The 19,826-nt window shown below is 42.3% G+C and overlaps 1 protein-coding gene across 5 annotated transcripts in view; it reads left to right on the top strand.

Annotated features, from left to right (window-relative positions):
* The window catches only part of LOC140199215 (phosphorylase b kinase regulatory subunit alpha, liver isoform-like), a 213,253-nt gene that overhangs the window by 115,873 nt on the left and 77,554 nt on the right, over positions 1-19,826 (top strand). For all 5 annotated transcript variants that reach the window (XM_072260901.1, XM_072260902.1, XM_072260903.1 and 2 more), the window contains exons 18-21: positions 1,480-1,558; positions 1,663-1,841; positions 7,646-7,825; positions 12,204-12,292. In XM_072260901.1, coding sequence (XP_072117002.1) covers positions 1,480-1,558; positions 1,663-1,841; positions 7,646-7,825; positions 12,204-12,292 — 527 coding nt within the window. The remainder of the gene's footprint in view (positions 1-1,479; positions 1,559-1,662; positions 1,842-7,645; positions 7,826-12,203; positions 12,293-19,826) is intronic.

Genomic DNA, 19,826 nt, shown 5'->3' with positions numbered 1-19,826 from the left:
ATAGAGGGGAAGCCTCTTAGGACCGAGATGAGGAAAAACTTCTTCACACAGAGAGTGGTGAATCTGTGGAATTCTCTGCCACAGGAAACGGTTGAGGCCAGTTCATTGGCTATATTTAAGAGGGAGTTAGATATAGCCCTTGTGGCTACGGGGGTCAGGGGGTATGGAGGGAAGGCTGGGGCGGGGTTCTGAGTTGGATGATCAGCCATGATCATAATAAATGGCGGTGCAGGCTCGAAGGGCCAAATAGCCTACTCCTGCACCTATTTTCTATGTTTCTATGAAATGGCGGAGCAGACACGATGGGCTGAATGGCCTAATTCTGTTCCCATGTCTTATGGTAGTTCAATATAATTAAGAAGTTAGAGAGAAAGTAGGCATTGGATGTAGGAGGACAATAAATGATAATGCAGAGGACAGGATCTGTACAACAAATTTTAAACATACTGTATGTCTCTCAAACCTTGTTGACAGATAGTAGATTGCACCTAAAATGCTTTTTGAACACAGTGGCATGCCCACCGACTTGACCAGTAGGCTGAAGCTGTCCCAGTTAGGGGTACACAGTTCAGATAACTGACTGTATTCATTTGGCTTTAACTAGGGCTCAGTTAAGAACATAAAATCAATGTTTGTGCGGTAGTATAATCACTTCAGATAAAAGTCTTATTTGAGAGGGATCTCATATTTAAAAGAGCAGCTTAAACAGAGTAGCTTGGGGTGGTGCCACAGGGGAGATAGAAGGTGTTTTCTGTTAGTTCAGTCTGGGGGGCCCTTCCAGTGACTCTTCCAGGACCCTTAGCAACAGTAATGTACAAATGAATCTTAAAGTTCAAGCTGATGGTTCCCTAAAAGTGGCAATGCAAGTGGATAGAGGGTTAAAGAAGGCATGTGGCTTGCTTGTCTTTGTTGATCTGAGCATCGAGTACGACAAACAGGAATTCATTTGATTAGCATGCATTTGGAGAATTGAATGTAATTCTCATCACTTCATTACAGGAAGGCTTTGGAGGATTTGGAGAAGGTGCAGACAAGGTTTTTGCTATAAGGACAAGTTATCCAAACTTGAATTATTTTCTCTGGAGTGCCCTACGCTGAAGGGAGACCTGATAGAAGTCCATAATATTATGAGGAACGTAGACAATTAGTGTCCATTTCCCAGGCAAGAAATACAAGTACTAGAGGATGGGCATTTAAGGTGAAAGGGGAAAACTTTAAGGGAGAAGTTTATTTTTACACAGAGAGTGGTAGTGCCTGGAACAGGTGGTAGAGGAAGCAGATATGATGAGGCTACATAAATACGAAGGAATATAGACCCTGTGCAGACAGAAAAGATCTGTATAATTTGGCAGTGTGGCCAGCAGAGACATTATGGGCTGAAGGGCCATGCATGTGCTCAAGATTTCATTCTTTGTGTGACTGCACTGGGAATTCCACAGTTATTGCACAGTTGTTAAATCTGCCCTCTCTCTGTTGCAGCCGAGGACGGAACAGACATTGACTCCAACATTCTTTGCACCCTGCGAAAGCTGCACGATGGTTATTTTGGAGGGGCCAGGTATGGAGTTACTTATTGTCACTTCTGTTTAAATTATTGCCATTGTTTGAGCAGCGGTGTTTTGTAGAAGTACCTAATTATGAATATACTGGTTAAATTTTTAGGATAAAAACCGGGAAGCTGTCGGAATTTCTGATTACCTCATGCTACACACATCTGAGTTTCATGGATCCAGGACCTGATGGTTTCCTTTTGGATGATTATTTCAGTGAAGGCAGTTTCACTCCTACAACAGAGGTGGCAGAGTCTGTATCTGTACATGATTCATGCTACAGAAATGATGGTAGGAGTCCTCCACTTCGCTGCTGTCATTTATTCACTTTCCACTGCTGCTTTTGCATGTTACAAATTAGGTGGAATCAAAATCGCTTCTGTTTATTTTTTCTCTATATCAAATGTTTGTATAGTGAATTTTATTTCAGGTGAGCGAAGCTATATTTGGAAAGTAATTTTAACTTGAATAGAAGTTTGAATACAATGGGAACTAAAGTGTTTGTTCCTATTTGCCATTCCCAGTCAGATGTGCTATAAGTACTCCCACTGTTTTGTATAAAGAGCTTGAGATGATCCTTGGGGCGTATAATGTGTAGAAGCAGTTCATTAGCTTGGCCTTTTCGTGGAAAACCAGCAGGAAGGTTCAATGAAGAAAACCAAGTCAGTGAGTTCATTGGTGTGGAAATAGCTGTGATAGAAAGGCCGTAGCAATGGCTGAGAAAGCTGAAAGCTGTTGCTGTGCTGCTGCGAGACTGAGGGAAATGGAGATCTCTCTCTGATAAATCCCTTAGGAAATCAGCAGCTCAGAATCAAAATCACATTTATTATCACTGACGTATGACCTGAAATTTGTTGTTTTGTGGTAGCAGCACAGCACAAGATACAAAAATCTGTAAATTACAAAAATTACGTAAATAATGCAAAGGAAAAAGGAATAATGAGGTGCTTTTGTGGGTTCATCAACCGTTTAGAAATCTGATAGTTGGGGAGGGGGAGAAACAATTGGCGTGGGGAGGGAACAGACTGCGACTACACAAGACAGCTTGATGTTGAGAAGTATTAAACCCTGGGAGAATAAAAGGTTTTCTGAAATCACAGAAGGATATAAGATTTTGAATATAAAATATTCCTTGGGATTCACAGAATGTTGCTGCTTTTTCTATGCACAGTTCACACGTAATGTGGCTGATTGTAAGTCGAGCTGTGGGTGCTGGTGTACAGAAATAGGCCATTCTGCTCACCACTTTGCTGCTGACCCTTTTGCCTATCTACACTAATTCCATATGCCTGTATTCGATTTATATCTTCTACGCCTTGCTTATTTTAGTGTCTGTCAAAATATCTCTATATCTGGTGTCATCACCTCCTCTGGCAGCACATTCTACAAACCCCATTTCCAGAAAAGTTGGGATATTTTCCAAAATGCAATGAAAACAAAAATCTGTGATACGTTAATTCACGTGAACCTTTATTTAACTGACAAAAGTACAAAGAAAAGATTTTCAATAATTTTACTGACCAACTTAATTGTATTTTGTAAACATACACAAATTTAGAATTTGATGGCTGCAACACACTCAACAAAAGTTGGGACAGAGGCATGTGTACCATTGTGTTACATCACCTTTCCTTTTAATAACACTTTTTAATCATTTTGGAACTGAGGATACTAATTGTAGTAGATTTGCAATTGGAAATTTTGTTCATTCTTGTTTGATACAAGACTTCAGCTGCTCAACAGTCCGTGGTCTCCGTTGTCTGATTCTCCTCTTCATGATGCGCCATACATTTTCAATAGGAGATAGATCTGGACTGGCAGCAGACCAGTCAAGCACACGCACTCTGTGTCTACTAAGCCATGCTGTTGTAGCCCGTGCAGAATATGGTCTGGCATTGTCCTGCTGAAATAAGCATGGACGTCCCGGGAAGAGACGTCGCCTTGATGGCAACATATGTCTCTCTAAAATCCTAATATATGCCTCAGAGTCAATGGTACCTTCACATACATGTAACTCACCCATGCTGTGGGCACTGATGCACCCCCATACCATCACAGATGCTGGCTTTTGCACCTTTCGCTGATAACCATCTGGATGGTCGTTTTCATCTTTGGCACGGAGAACTCAACGCCCGTTTTTTCCGAAAACTAGCTGAAATATGGACTCATCTGACCACAGCACACGGTTCCACAGTCTTTCGGTCCATCTGAGATGAGCTCGGGCCCAGAGAACTCGCTGGCGTTTCTGCATAGAGTTGATGTATGGCTTCCTCCTTGCGTAATACAGTTTCAAGTTGCATTTCTGGATGCAGCGATGGACTGTGTTGAGTGACAATGGTTTTCCGAAGTACTCCCGAACCCAGGTGGCTATAATTGTCACAGTAGCATGACGGTTTCTTAGGCAGTGCCGCCTGAGGACTCGAAGGTCACGCGCATTCAACAGTGGTTTCCGACTTTGCCCTCTACACACTGAGATGTCTGTGAATTCTCTGAATCTTTTGACAATATTATGTACTGTAGATGTTGAAAGACCTAAATTCTCTGCAAACTTGCGTTGAGAAATGTTCCTTTTGAACTGACTAACAATTCTCTCATGAATTTTGGCATAAAGGGGTGAGCCACGACCCATCCTTGCTTGCAAAGACTGAGCCTTTGATGGACGCTACTTTTATACCCAGTCATGATACCTCACCTGCTACCAATTAGCCTGCTTAATGTGGAGTCTTCCAAACCCGTGTTACTTGAATATTCTGTGCACTTTTCAATCTTATTTTAACTCTGTCCCAACTTTTGTTGAGTGTGTTGCAGCCATCAAATTCTAAATTTGTATATATTTACAAAATACAATTAAGTTGGTCAGTAAAACTATTGAAAATCTTTTCTTTGTACTTTTGTCAGTTAAATAAAGGTTCACGTGAATTAACATATCACAGATTTTTGTTTTTATTGCATTTTGGAAAATATCCCAACTTTTCTGGAAATGGGGTTTGTAGATATCAGCCACTTCCTGTTTACAAAACAAAATTCCCCTCAGATCTCTCATCTTAAACCTATGCTGTCTTCTTCTTGAGATCCATCAGGTTACCTTTGGCCTTCAGGACTTCAAGGAAAACAAAGGCAGTCGTATCCAGAATGCCTCCAATATAAAGTCCTCCAATCCAGGCAGCATCTCGGTGTACTGTATCTTTCCTGCACTCTGTTCATTCCAACTCCAGCCACCATGTAGTGTGGTAATCATACCTGTACATAGTAATCTATATGCACTCTAGTGGGTGTTTTATAAATATTATGTCCCAACTTTTATATTCTATGCTCCAACCGTTGACACTGAAAATGCCAAATGTTTGGACTTCAAGCCCAAAGTCCCCGTATTCCTCATCAAATTCCTTGGTGCCCTACCATTTACTGTGTATATCCTATCCCTTCTTCTCAAAATGCGTTACCTTGCACTTGTTGGGATTAAATTTCACCTGCCAATTCTCCACCCAACTTTCTAACTGATACATAACCCACTGTAACTTTAGACCATGTTGCACACTATCCACAACACCACCAATTTATGTACTCAGCAAACTTACTAATAATTCCTCCTACATTCCCATCAAAATCATCGGCATATGTCACCAAAAAACAGTCCCAGCACCAGTCCCTGTGGTACACCACTGGTCGGACTTCCAATCAGAAAAGCATCCTCCTACCATTCCCTCTCCCTCCTACCACCATACATTTTGGATACAATTAGTCAGCTCACATTGTACTTCAATGTTCTGGACCAGCCTATCTTGCAGGATGTTGCCAAATGCTTACTAAAGTCTACATAGACAATGTTTACTTCCTAGGTTTCATCTGTATTCTTAGTTAACTCCTCGAAAGTTCAGTCAACATAGTGATGCAGAAACCTATACTAACTATCCCTGATCATGCCTGCCTTTCCAAATGTACATAAAACCTATCTATTGGACTTTCTCAAATAATTTTTCTCCCACTGGTGTAAGGCTCACTGGCCTGTACTTGTCCTACTTGATCTCTTCAATAAAAAAAGCTGTCCTCCTGCACACTTGTGGCTAGTAAAGATGCAAAAATCTCCATCAGGTCCCCAGTTCTCCTCCCTTATTTACCACAGCATTCTTGAATGTATACCATTTTAGCCCCAGAGATTTAACCACCCTTTCATTCAAGTTCATAGTAAATTTATGTAATATCAAAGTACATATATGTCACCATATTCAAGCCTGACTAGGTAGTGGGTAGTGGCTCCATATGGCACTACTACAGGGCATGACGACCTTGCCTTACATGAGTCCTAGGCTCAGCTGGCTCCGGCTGACAGTACCCGGTATGGGCCCCTATCCAGGGTTACAGATGCCACTGCTTTGTGGGTATATTCGGGAGAAGAGAAGGCAAAGGAGTAAACCCTACACAAATCCGGAGTGGAGCCCCTGAGGCGGTTGGTTGACGTATCATGTCACCTCCCGGCAGCTCCTGCAGCCAAGCTGATGCCAAATATACTGCTTCACATTCCTTTGGACCACATCCGCGAGGCTGAGGGGGGGGATCTTGATGTCTGGGCAGCCCAGGACCTCCATAATCATCGCCCAGGTTTGCGCCCCAGAGAGGCAATTGAGTCCTAAACTGGGCACATCCATTGTCTGCTTAGATAGACGAAGCCATTATACAAGCCTGAGATTTGTGAAAGTCAAACTCCTCCACCTTCTTAATACTGACTTGCTCCAGATTAACTACATACCCCTCCCTGAGCTCACTGTCTTCCACATCCTTTGTCTTGGTGAATACTGATGAGAAGTATTTATTTAAAACCTCATCCATGTCACCTGGCTCTATTCACTCTTTTTGGTTCCAAAGTGACCCACTTTTCCCCTGATTACCCTCTCACTCCTGGTGTGCATACAGAATATCTTGGAAATTTCCTTAATCTTGTTTGTCAATGATATTTCATAGCCCCTCTTTGCTCTCAATACCTTTCTTAAATTTTCTCCTACAGACTCCATATTCCTCAGGAGATTACATTTATCTATATATGCTATACTTTCTCTTTTTTTCCACATATCCTTTGTCTTCTAGCCATCTTTTCCTTTCACCTGTACTGGGACTTACTGGCTCTGAACTCCTTTACTTTTGAAGACTGCCCTTCTCTAATTTTATTTTAACCCCAAGTATCTGTTTCCAGTCTTCTTTCATCTGGTCTTTGCTAACACTATTACAATCAGACTTCTCTCAATTTAAAATTAATCTTATCCCTCTCCTTAATAACCTTGAAACTTGTAGGCTAGTGTTCACTGTTCCCAAAGTCTTCTCCCACTGATACACCTGCCCAGTTTCATTTCCTAAGATGAGTCTGCGTACTGCCTTATCTCACGTAGGTCGCAAAAAACCATCTTGGACATGTTTGACAAATTGTACCTGATTGAAGCACCACGCTTGAAGTAATCTCAGTTGATATTGGGATAGATATCTTAGCTGATATCAGCTCATTTCCATCTGAACTCCTATCATCTGTATACCTGTCCACATACTTATTAAATGTACCTAAGGAACCTGCCTCCACCACTTCCTCTGGCACTGTGTCAAGAAAAAGTTGCCCCTTAAGTTCTTATTAAACCTTTCACCTCTAGCATTAAAAAAATTGCAAATGCATTTTTCTTGTGCTTGCACCTTTCTTGAATGTCTTGTTCTTTAATTCCCACTAACTATAGTGAGGCCTGTAACATAACACTAGCAAACTCATCACGCCTCTTATTCCATTTGGATGATCCCTTCAGGATGTCTCTGTAATTATTGTTAGTATGTTGTCCCTAATCAACGTTGGAACTCCCCCTCCTCTGTAACCACTCGCATGTCACGTATGAAACATCTTTACCCACGAACATTAAGCTGCCAGTGTTGCCACATTTCAACGGTTAAAATAATGTCAAAGTTTCAGGTGCTGTTATAAGCTCTGAGCTCATCTGACTTATTTGTGACAGTCATCCCTTACATTAAAGTAAGTGTAGCTGAGCTACCAGCCCTCCGGTGCTCCCTAATCTGCTTTGCCCATTTGCACTTGCTTGACTTTTCCTGATTTTTCTTTAATACAGTTGACAATGAAGATGAGCTCATGCAGTACATAAATCACTTGCTACAAAGTACAACACCTGTATCGAAGCGACTTCCTCCAACTTCCTGGAAACCAGGAATGCATCACATGTTTGAGGCTGAGCACACAACGAAGGACGTGATCAAGATGGTGGCCAAAGCAACAGGACTGGAATTACCAAGTAATTAAAACCTTTCACAATTGAGACAGTTGCACTCTTTTCAGAAACTTGCTTGAAGTTTCTTTTGTGATGTATCTGCAATAGATACTCATAAATAAGGATTGATTTTTAAAAACTTAGGCCAATTGATTGTGGTAATGTGATTGTTGGCACCAGTCCTGCTCCCATCCCATGGACTTGTGATCTTGGAACAGTCTGTGAGCGTCGCCGAAGGTAACTTGCTAAAAGTTAGTGGTTTTCAGCAGGGTTGGGAACAGTTTCTGGGGCCTTGTGGCCAGAAATGGTGTTGCTGAAACACCAGTGGAAGCTGTCTTCAGAATGAAGACACAAGCCACTGCAGAAGCCGGAATCTGGAGGCACTTTATCACATGCAGCATGCTGTACAGTGTCCATGCCGACCAAGATTTACAGTGTAATCCTCCTTATCCCATTTCCAGCACTTGGCTTACAGAACTCTTGTCATCCGTATACCTGTCCACATACTTATTAAATGAACCTAAGGAACCTGCCTCCACCACTTCCTCTGGCATTTGATTCCATACATCTACCATTCACTGTGTCAAAAAAAAAAAATTGCCCCTTAGATTCTTATTAAACCTTTCACCTAAGATATATCCTCTGGTTTTCGATTTCCAACTCCTGTATAAAAGACCATTCATCCTATCTGTGTCCTTTATAATTTTACATAAATCTACAGTCTCCTACACTCCAAGGAGTAAAGGGGGAACATAGAACAATACAGCATAGCACGATGTTGTGCCGACCTTTTACCTACTCAGATCAATCTAACGCTTCCCTCCCACATAGCCTTTCATTTCTCTTTAATCCAATGCCTTTCTAAGGGTCTTGTAAATATCCCCAATGTATTTGCCTCTACCACTGCCACCCCTGAAAGTGTGTTCCATGGACCTACCACTCTCTGTGTTTAAAAAAACTTACCTCTGACTTTCCCCTATTACTTTCCTCCAATCACCTTAAACGTATGTGCTCTCATATTAGCCATTGCCATCCTGGGAAAATGGCATTGGTTGTCCACCCTGTTGATGCCTCTTATACCGAGTCAGCTTTCATCCTTCTTTACTCCAAAGAGAAAAGCCCCAGCTAGTTCAACTTTTTGTGAAGACATGCTTTCTAATCCAGACAGCATCCAGGTAAATCTCCTCTGAACCCTCCTTAAAGCTTCCACATTCCTTCTACCACGAGATGACCAAAACTGAGCACAATAATGGCCCAAGCACAAACAAGAGGAAATCTGTTGATGCTGGTAATCCAAACAATGCACACAAAATAGTGGAGGAACTCAGCAGGCCAGACAACATCTATGGAAAAAATTAGAAGATCTTAGAAAATTAGGAAAGAGTAAATAGTTGACATCTCAGACCGAGTCCTGATGAAGGGTCCCAGCCCAAAATGTCAACTATACTCTTCTCCTGGCCTGTTGAATTCCTCCAACATTTTATGTGTGTTACAATAATGGCGCAGTCCATCTAACCCTTCCCTTTAACTCAGTCCCTTGAGTCCTGATGGTAATCTTGTTCCTGCAGCATCATGTGTGATACATTGTATATCACTGCTCCAAATTGCTTGCAAAATCATTAAAGATGCAGTACAGAGGTGGCCATTTAGCCCATTGCATACTTCTACATATCACCCCTAATGGATTCACCCTTTTGTACCTTTTGGGCAATCACCTCACCACTCAACAAGATGGTCCCCATAGAGTCCATCATACACTCAGTGGTTGGAATGGAGGCTCTCTTCAACTCCCTGAGGGTCTCAGTTTTTCAATACTTACAGCTAACCTTATGCCTCATTCTTCTGTTTCCCCACAGTGTAACATAGTCTACATGGTTCCCGTATCCCAAAATTGTCATCCCGTGACAGGTGCTGGTGTGTAAGTGAAAGGAAAACAAAGTGCTAGAAACACTCGGACAACATCAGAGAAACATAGACACATAGACATAGAAAATAGATGCAGGAGTAGGCCATTCGGCCCTTTGAGCCTGCACCGCCATTCAGTATGATCATGGCTGATCATCCAACTCAGAACCCCGTCCCAGCCTTCGCTCCATACCCCCTGATCCCTTTAGCCACAAGGGCCATATCTAACTCCCTCTTAAATATAGCCAATGAACTGGCCTCAACTGTTTCCTGTGGCAGAGAATTCCACAGATTCACCACTCTCCGTGTGAAGAAGTTTTTCCTCATCTCAGTCCTAAAAGGCTTCCCCTTTATCCTTAAACTGTGACCCTTCATTCTGGACTTCCCCAACATCCGGAACAATCTTCCTGCATCTAGCCTGTCCAATCCCTTTAGGATTTTATACGTTTCAATCAGAACCCCCCCTCAGTCTTCTAAATTCCAACGAGTATAAGCCTAGTTCATGCAGTCTTTCATCATATGAAAGTCCTGCCATCCCAGGAATCAATCTGGTGAACCTTCTTTGTACTCCCTCTATGGCAAGGATGTCTTTCCTCAGATTAGGGGACCAAAACTGCACACAATACTCCAGGTGCGGTCTCACCAAGGCCTTGTACAACTGCAGTAGTACCTCCCTGCTCCTGTACTCGAATCCTCTTGCTATAAATGCCAGCGTACCATTCGCCTTTTTCACCGCCTGCTGTACCTGCATGCCCACTTTCAATGACTGGTGTACAATGACACCCAGTTCTCGTTGCACCTCCCCTTTTCCTAATCGGCCACCATTCAGATAATAATCTGTTTTCCTATTTTTGCCACCAAAGTGGATAAATTCACATTTATCCACATTAAATTGCATCTGCCATGAATTTGCCCACTCACCTAACCTATCCAAGTCACCCTGCGTCCTCTTAGCATCCTCCTCACAGCTAACACTGCCGCCCAGCTTCGTGTCATCCGCAAACTTGGAGATGCAGCCTTTAATTCCCTCATCCAAGTCATTAATATATATTGTAAACAACTGGGGTCCCAGCACTGAGCCTTGCGGTACCCCACTAGTCACCGCCTGCCATTCTGAAAAGGTCCCGTTTATTCCCACTCTTATTCCCACTGTCTGCCAACCAATTCTCTATCCACATCAATACCTTACCCCCAATACAGTGTGCTTTAAGTTTGCACACTAATCTCCTGTGTGGGACCTTGTCAAAAGCCTTTTGAAAATCCAAATATACCACATCCACTGGTTCTCCCCTATCCACTCTACTAGTTACATCCTCAAAAAATTCTATGATATTCGTCAGACATGATTTTCCTTTCACAAATCCATGCTGACTTTGTCCGATGATTTCACCGCTTTCCAAATGTGCTGTTATCACATCTTTGATAACTGACTCTAGCATTTTCCCCACCACCGATGTTAGGCTAACCGGTCTATAATTCCCTGGTTTCTCTCTCCCTCCTTTTTTAAAAAGTGGGGTTACATTAGCCACTCTCTAATCCTCAGGAACTAGTCCAGAATCTAAAGAGTTTTGAAAAATTATCACCAATGCATCCACTATTTCTTGGGCTACTTCCTTAAGCACTCTGGGATGTAGACCATCTGGCCCTGGGGATTTATCTGCGTTTAATCCCTTCAATTTACCTAACACCACTTCCCTACTAACATGTATTTCCCTCAGTTCCTCCATCTCTCTGGACCCTCTGTCCCCTACTATTTCCGGAAGATTATTTATGTCCTCCTTAATGAAGACAGAGCCAAAGTAATTATTCAATTGATCTGCCATGTCCTTGCTCCCCATAATCAATTCACCTGTTTCTGTCTGTAGGGTACCTACATTTGTCTTAACCAATCTTTTTCTTTTCACATATCTAAAAAAGCTTTTACAGTCAGTTTTTATGTTCCCTGCCAGTTTTCTCTCATAATCTTTTTTCCCCTTCCTAATTAAGCCCTTTGTCCTCCTCTGCTGAACATTGAATTTCTCTTAGTCCTCAGGTGAGCCACTTTTTCTGGCTAATTTGTATGCTTCTTCTTTGGAATTGATACTATCCCTAATTTCCCTTGTCAGCCACGGGTGCACTACCTTCCTTGATTTTGCCAAACTGGGATGAACAATTGTTGTAGGTCATCCATGCGATCTTTAAATGCTTGCCATTGCATATCCACCGTCAACCCTTTAAGTGTCATTTGCCAGTCTATCTTGGCTAATTCACATCTCAAATGAGTGGTAATCAAAAATGAGTGGTAATCAAAAAATCTGGGGTACTGAAAATCTGAAATCAAAGCTGGACAGGAACTAACATTTGACTTGTAACGGTATTTACCCTGTAGATTAGTTAATGGGCACAGTTTCCAAATTAATGATGAGATGCCCTTCATTCTCAGAGTTTAGTAGGCCTGATATACCAGCCTATGTGGTTATTAACGTTGCTGTGATGCACACCTTGTGTTTTGTTAAAGGTTGCTCCATGTATCTGCCCATGAAAGTTCCAGTTACTCATCGGAAGACTCTGAATTTGCTGCAAGTTCCAAATTCACAGATGGCGAAGGTTAGTTCTCGAAAATATTTCAGTTCTTCTTTGATGCACGTCATTGGGACAGAATCATTTTATATATAAACCCATAGGTGAGAGAAACCGTTGAATGCTTTGTTAGTGGTTGCTGCAGGATCCCAAATCTATTATCCAACAGTCTGTGTATCACTGCTCCAAACTGCTTGGAAAACCAAAAAAGATGCAGCACAAAGGTGGTCGTTCAGCTTCTACCTCAAAGACCTTAAGCTGCTATTGAGTTTCTACCGCTACTTCTTTAGTGGTATATTGTAGGACAAGATCAAAAAAGGTGATGAAAAGGGACTGAAGGTGCTATACTTGAAACATAGAAAATAGGTGCAGGAGTAGGCCATTCGGCCCTTCGAGCCTGCACCGCCATTTATTATGATCATGGCTGATCATCCAACTCAGAACACCGCCCCAGCCTTCCCTCCATACCCCCTGACCCCCGTAGCCACAAGGGCCATATCTAACTCCCTCTTAAATATAGCCAATGAACTGGCCTCAACTGTTTCCTGTGGCAGAGAATTCCACAGATTCACCACTCTCTGTGTGAAGAAGTTTTTCCTAATCTCGTTCCTAAAAGGCTTCCCCTCTATCCTCAAACTGTGACCCCTCGTTCTGGACTTCCCCAACATCGGGAACAATCTTCCTGCATCTAGCCTGTCCAATCCCTTTAGGATCTTATACGTTTCAATCAGATCCCCCCTCAATCTTCTAAATTCCAACGAGTACACACCCAGTTCATCCAGTCTTTCATCATATGAAAGTCCTGCCATCCCAGGAATCAATCTGGTGAACCTTCTTTGTACTCCCTCTATGGCAAGGATGTCTTTCCTCAGATTAGAGGACCAAAACTGCACACAATACTCCAGGTGTGGTCTCACCAAGGCCTTGTACAACTGCAGTAGTACCTCCCTGCTCCTGTACTCGAATCCTCTCGCTATAAATGCCAGCATACCATTCGCCTTTTTCACCGCCTGCTGTACCTGCATGCCCACTTTCAATGACTGGTGTATAATGACACCCAGGTCTTGTTGCACCTCCCCTTTTCCTAATCGGCCACCATTCACATAATAATCTGTTTTCCTATTTTTGCCACCAAAGTGGATAACTTCACATTTATCCACATTAAATTGCATCTGCCATGAATTTGCCCACTCACCCAACCTATCCAAGTCACCCTGCATCCTCTTAGCATCCTCCTCACAGCTAACACTGCCGCTCAGCTTCGTGTCATCCGCAAACTTGGAGATGCTGCATTTAATTCCCTCATCCAAGTCATTAATATATATTGTAAACAACTGGGGTCCCAGCACTGAGCCTTGCGGTACCCCACTAGTCACCGCCTGCCATTCTGAAAAGGTCCCGTTTATTCCCACTCTTTGCTTCCTGTCTGCTAACCAACTCTCCACCCACACCAATACCTTACCCCCAATACCGTGTGCTTTAAGTTTGCACACTAATCTCCTGTGTGGGACCTTGTCAAAAGCCTTCTGAAAATCCAAATATACCACATCCACTGGTTTTCCCCTATCCACTCTACTAGTTACATCCTCAAAAAATTCTATGAGATTCGTCAGACATGATTTTCCTTTCACAAATCCATGCTGACTTTGTCCGATCATTTCACTGCTTTCCAAATGTGCTGTTATCACATCCTTGATAACTGACTCCAGCAGTTTCCCCACCACCGACGTTAGGCTAACCGGTCTATAATTCCCCGGTTTCTCTCTCCCTCCTTTTTTAAAAAGTGGGGTTACATTAGCCACCCTCCAATCCTCAGGAACTAGTCCAGAATCTAATGAGTTTTGAAAAATTATCACTAATGCATCCACTATTTCTTGGGCTACTTCCTTAAGCACCCTGGGATGCAGACCATCTGGCCCTGGGGATTTATCTGCCTTCAATCCCTTCAATTTACCTAACACCACTTCCCTACTAACATGTATTTCCCTCAGTTCCTCCATCTCACTGGACCCTCTGTCCCCTACTATTTCTGGAAGATTACACACAGTCTACGGAATAAGGTAGATGAATTTGTAGCACAGTTACATATTGGCACGTATGACGTTGTGGGCATCACTGAATCGTGGCTGAAAGAAGATTAGAGCTGGGAGCTTAATGTTCCAAGAGGCACATTGTATCAAAGGATGGGCAGAGGGGTGAGGTTGCTCTGTTGGTAAAAAATGAAATCAAGGCTTTAGAAAGAGGTGTCATAGGATTGGAAGATGTAGAATTGTTGTGGGTAGAGCTAAGGAACTGCAAGGGTAAAAAGGTCCTGATGGAAGTTATGTACAGACCTCTGACAGTAGCAAAGATGTGGTCTTCAAATTACAATGGTAAATAGAGAATGCATATCAAAAAGGCAATGTTACAATAGTCATGGGGGATTTCAATATGCAGGTAGATTGGGATAATCAGGTTGATGTCAGATCCTAAGAGGGAGAAATTGTTGAATACCTACAAGATGGATTTTTAGAGCAGCTTGTGGTAGAGCCCACTGGGAATCAGCTATTCTGGATTGGGTGTTGCGCTATGAACCAGAATTGATTAGAGAGCTTAAGGTAAAGGAACCCTTAAGAAACAGTGATCATAATGTGATAGAATTCACCCTGCAATTTGAGAAGGAGAAGCTAAAGTCAGATGTATCAGTATTGCAGTGGAGTAAAGGGAATTACAGAGGCATGACAGAGGAGCTGGCCAAATTTGATTCAAAGGAAGCACTAGCAGGAATGATGGCAGACCAGCAGTGGCTGGAGTTTCTGGGAGCAATTCAGAAGGCACAGGATTGATACATCCCAAGGAAGAAGTATTCTAGTTTGATGCAACCATGACTGACAAGAGAAGTGAAAGCCAACATAAAAGCCATAGAGAGGGCATTAAATAGAGCAAAACATAATGGGAAGTTAGAAGATTGGGAAGCTTTAAAAACCAACAGAATGTAACTAAAAAAAAAAGTCATAAAGAAGGAAAAGATGAAATACCAAGGTAACCTGGCTAGTGATATTAGACAGGATATCAGAAGTTTCTTCAGATATATAAAATGTAAATGAGAGATGAGAGTAGATAATTGAACTGATTGAAAATGATGGTAGAGAGGTAGTAAAGGGGGACAAGGAAATGGCAGATGAACTGAATAAATATTTTGTATTACTCTTCTGTGAGAGACACTAGCAGTATGCTGGAAGTTCGAGAGTGTCAGGGGGCAGAAGTGAGAAGTTTCTTGGGAAGCTGAGCTTTCTGAAGGTAGATAAGTCACCTGGGCCAGAGTTCTGAAAGATGTGGCTGAAGAGATTGTGCAGGCATTAGTAATGATCTCTCAAGAATCAATGGATTCTGGGATAGTTCTGGAATACTGGAAAATTGTAAATGTCACTCCACTCTTCAAGAAGGGAGAGAGGCAGAAGAGAACCAGTTAGTCTGATCTCAGTGGTTGGGAAAATGTTGGAGCTGATTGTTAAAGATTTGGTTTCGAGGTACTTGGAGGCACGTGATAAAATAGGCCAAGGTCAAGATGGTTTCCTTAAAATGGAATACAGTGTTGGGAAGTGTATGGCCATGCATTTTGGTAGAAGAAATAAAAGCATTACTATTTTCCAAAAGGTCAGGAAATTCAAAAATTCAAGGTGCAACGGGACTTTTGGAATTCTCATGCAGGGTTCCTTAAAGTTTAATTTGCAGGTTGAGTTAGTGGCAAATGTGGTGTTAGTATTCAAGAGGACTAGAATTTAAAAGCAAGGATGTAAAGTTGAGGTTTTATAAAGTACTGGTGAGGCTTCATTTCAAGTATTGTGAGCAGTTTTGGACCCCTTAGCTTAGAAAGGATGTGCTGACACTGGAAAACTTTACAAAAATGATTTCAGAATTGAAAGGCTTGTCATATGAGGAACGTTTGATGGCTCTGGGTTTGTATTCACTGAAATTCAGAAGAATGAGTGGTGTCCTCGTTGAAAACTATTGAACGTTGAAAGGCCTCTATAGAGTCGATGTGGAGAGGATGTTTCCTCTGGTGGGGTAGTCTAAGACCAGAGGACATAGCCTCAGTATAGAGGGATGTCATTTTGGAATGGAGATGAAGAGGAATTTCTTTAGCCAGTGAGTGGTGAATCTATGGAATTCGTTGCCACAGGCAGCTGTGGAGGCCAAGTCATTTAAAGCAGAGGTTGATAGGTTCTTGACTAGTCAGGGCTTGAAGGGATATGGGGAGAAGGCAGGAGATTACAGTAATCTTGGATTTTAATATGCAGGTAGATTGGGAAAATCAGGTTGGTGCTGGATCCTAAGAGCGGGAATTTCTAGAATGCCTGTGAGACGGCTTTTAAGAGCAGCTCATGGTTGAGCCCATTAGAGGATCAGCTATTCTGGATTGGGTGTTGTGCAATGAATTGGAATTGATCAGAAAGTATAAGGTAAAAGTGCTTAAAGGGCAAGTGATCGTAATATGATCGAATTCACCCTGAAATTTGAGAAGGAGAAGCTAAAGTCAGGTGTATCAGTATTACAGGATTAGAAACATAGAAAACCTACAGCACAATACAGGCCCTTCGGCCCACAATGCTATGCCGAACATGTACTTACTTATAAATTACCTAAGGTTACCCATAGCCCTCTATTTTTCTAAGCTCCATGTACCTATCCAAGAACCTGTCTCTTAAAAGACCCTGTCATATCCACCTCCACGACCGTTGCCGGCAGCCCGTTCCACGCACTCACCACTCTTTGCGTAAAAAAACTTACCCCTGACATCACCTCTGAACCTACTTCCAAGCACCTTAAAACTGTAAGCAACACACATCAAAGTTGCTGGTGAACGCAGCAGGCCAGGCAGCATCTCTAGGAAGAGGTACAGTCGACGTTTCAGGCCGAGATCCTTCGTCAGGACTAACTGAAGGAAGAGTTAGTAAGAGATTTAAAGAGACCTCAAAACTGTGCCCTCTCCTGTTACCCACTTCAGCCCTGGGAAAAAGTCTCTGACTATCCACATGATCAATGATTAAAGAGCATTACAGAGGCATGAGAGAGGAGTTGGCCAGAATTAATTAGAAAAGGACACCGGCAGGGATGACGGCAGAGCAGCAATGGCTGGAATTCCTGGAAGCAATTCAGAAGATACAGGATATATACAGCCCAAAGAGGAAGAAGGATGATACAACCATGGCTAACAAGGGAAATTAAAGACAATATAAAAGCCAAGGAGAGGGCATATAATAGAGCAAAGCATAGAAGGAAATTAGGGGATTGAGAAGCTTTAAAAAACCAACAGAAGGTAACAGAAGTCATTAAGAAGATGAAAACGGGATACAAAAGTAATCCAGCCATTAATATTAAAGAGGATACCAAAGTTTCTTCAGATACATGAAGTGCAAAAGAAAGGCAAGTTTAGATATCGGACCACTGGAATACGATGTTGGAGAGATAGTAATGGGGTCAAGGAAATGGCAGAAGAATTGAATAAGTGTTTTATATCAATCTTCACTGTGGAAGACACTAGCAGTATGGTTGAAGTTCCAGATGTCGGGTCAGAAGTGTGTGAAGTTGCCATTCCGAGGGAGAAAGCTCTTGGGAAACTGAAAGGTCTGAAGGTAGATAAATCACTTGGACCAGGTGATGTACACTCCAAAATTCTGAAAGAGGTGGCTGAAGAGCTTGTGGATGCATTAGTAATGTACTTTCAAGAATCACTAGACTCTGGAATGGTTCCGGAAGACTGGAAAATTGCAAAAAGAAGGGAGAGAGGCAGAAGAAAGGAAATTATAGGTCAGTTTGTCTGACTTCAGTGGTCGAGAAGATTTGAAATTGATTGTTAAGGATATGTCTTTGGAGTACTTGGAGGCACATGACAAAATAGGCCATAGCAGGCATGCATTTCCTCAAGGGAAAATCTTGCCTGACAAACCTATTGGAACTCTTTGAAGAAATAACAAGCAGGCGAGGTAAAGGAGAATCAGTTGATGTTGTGTACTTGGATTTTCAGAAGGCCTTTGACAAGGTGTCACACAAGAGGCTGCCTAACAGTTTAAGAGCCCATGGTTTAACAGGAAAGATACTAGCATGGATAGAGCATTGGCTAATTGGCAGGATGCAAAGAGTGGTAATAAAAGGAGCCTTTTTTGGTTGGCTGCCAGTGACTAGTAATGTTTCACAGGGGATCTGTGTTGCGACCGCTTCTTTTTACATTATATGTCAATGACTTAGGTGATAGAATTGACGGCTTTGTTGCAAATTTTGTGAATGATACAAAGACTGATGGAGGGGCGGGTACTTTTGAGGAAGTAGAGAGGTGCAGAAGCACTTCGATAGGAGAGTGGACAAAGAAAAGGCAGATGGAATACAGTGTCAGAAAGTGTATGGTCATGTGCTTTGGTAGAAGAAATAAAAGGGTAGACTATTTTCTAACTGGAGAGAAAATACAAACATCTGAGGCACAGAGGGACTTGGGTGTCCTTGTGCAGTATTTCCTACAGGTTAATTTGCATGTTGAGTCTGTGGTGAGCAAGGCAATTGCAATGCTAGCATACATTTCAGGACTAGAATATAAAAGCAAGGATGTAATGTTGAAACTTTATATAGCACTGGTGAGACCTCACTTGGAGCATTGTGAGCAGTTTTGGTCCCTTTTCTAAGAAAGGATGTGCTCAAACTGGAGAGGGTTCAAAGGAGGTTCACGAAAATGATTCCAGGATTGAATGGCTTCTCATATGAAAAGTGCTTTGATGACTCTGGGCCTGTATTCACTAGAATTCAAAAGAATAAGGGTTGACCTCATTGAAACCTATCGAAAAGTGAAAGTCCTCGATAGAGTGGATGTGGAGAGGATGTTTCCTGTGGTGGGAGAGTCTAAGACCAGAGGGTGCAGCCTCAGAATAGAGGGGCGTCCTTTTAGGCCAGAGATGAGGAGGAATTTCTTTAGCCAGAGAGTGGTGAATCTGTGGAATTCTTTGCCACAGGCAGCTGTGGAAGCCAAGAATTTATGTATATTTCAGACAGAGGTTGATAGATTCTCGATTGGTCAGGGCATGAAGGGATATGGGAAGAAGGTAGAAGATTAGGAATGAGAGGAAAAATGGATCAGCCATCAGGTGGAGCAGACTCGATGGGCCAAATAGCCTAATTCTGCTGCTATGTCTTATGGTCTTATGGACATGAATGTGTACTAAATTTGCTACTTGATAATCAGTTTATTATTCTGATGTGTAACAAAATAGAGTGAAAACCATTGTTTTTTATGACATCCATACAAATAATGTCAAAGCATTACATCCGGGTAATACGAAAAGCAATAGCACAATGCAAAACATAGTGTTACAGTTAAAGGGAAGGTGCAGTGCAGGGAGACAGTACTGTGCAAGGGCTACAACAAGGTAGATTGGGAGATAAAGAATGTGCCATCACTGCACCATTCAATAGTCTGATAACAGCAGGGTAGAAGCTGACCTTGAGTCTGCTGGTGCATGTTTTCCACTATTTTCTGCCCAGTGGAAGTGGGAGAAGACAGTATGACCAATGATTATGTTGGATACTTTCCTGG

Source organism: Mobula birostris, chromosome 6 (genome assembly GCF_030028105.1).
Source record: "Mobula birostris isolate sMobBir1 chromosome 6, sMobBir1.hap1, whole genome shotgun sequence".
NCBI classification, from domain to species: Eukaryota; Metazoa; Chordata; class Chondrichthyes; order Myliobatiformes; family Myliobatidae; genus Mobula; species Mobula birostris.
The sequence above is the reverse complement of the archived record's forward strand: the minus strand, read 5'-3'. Positions and strand labels throughout refer to the sequence as shown.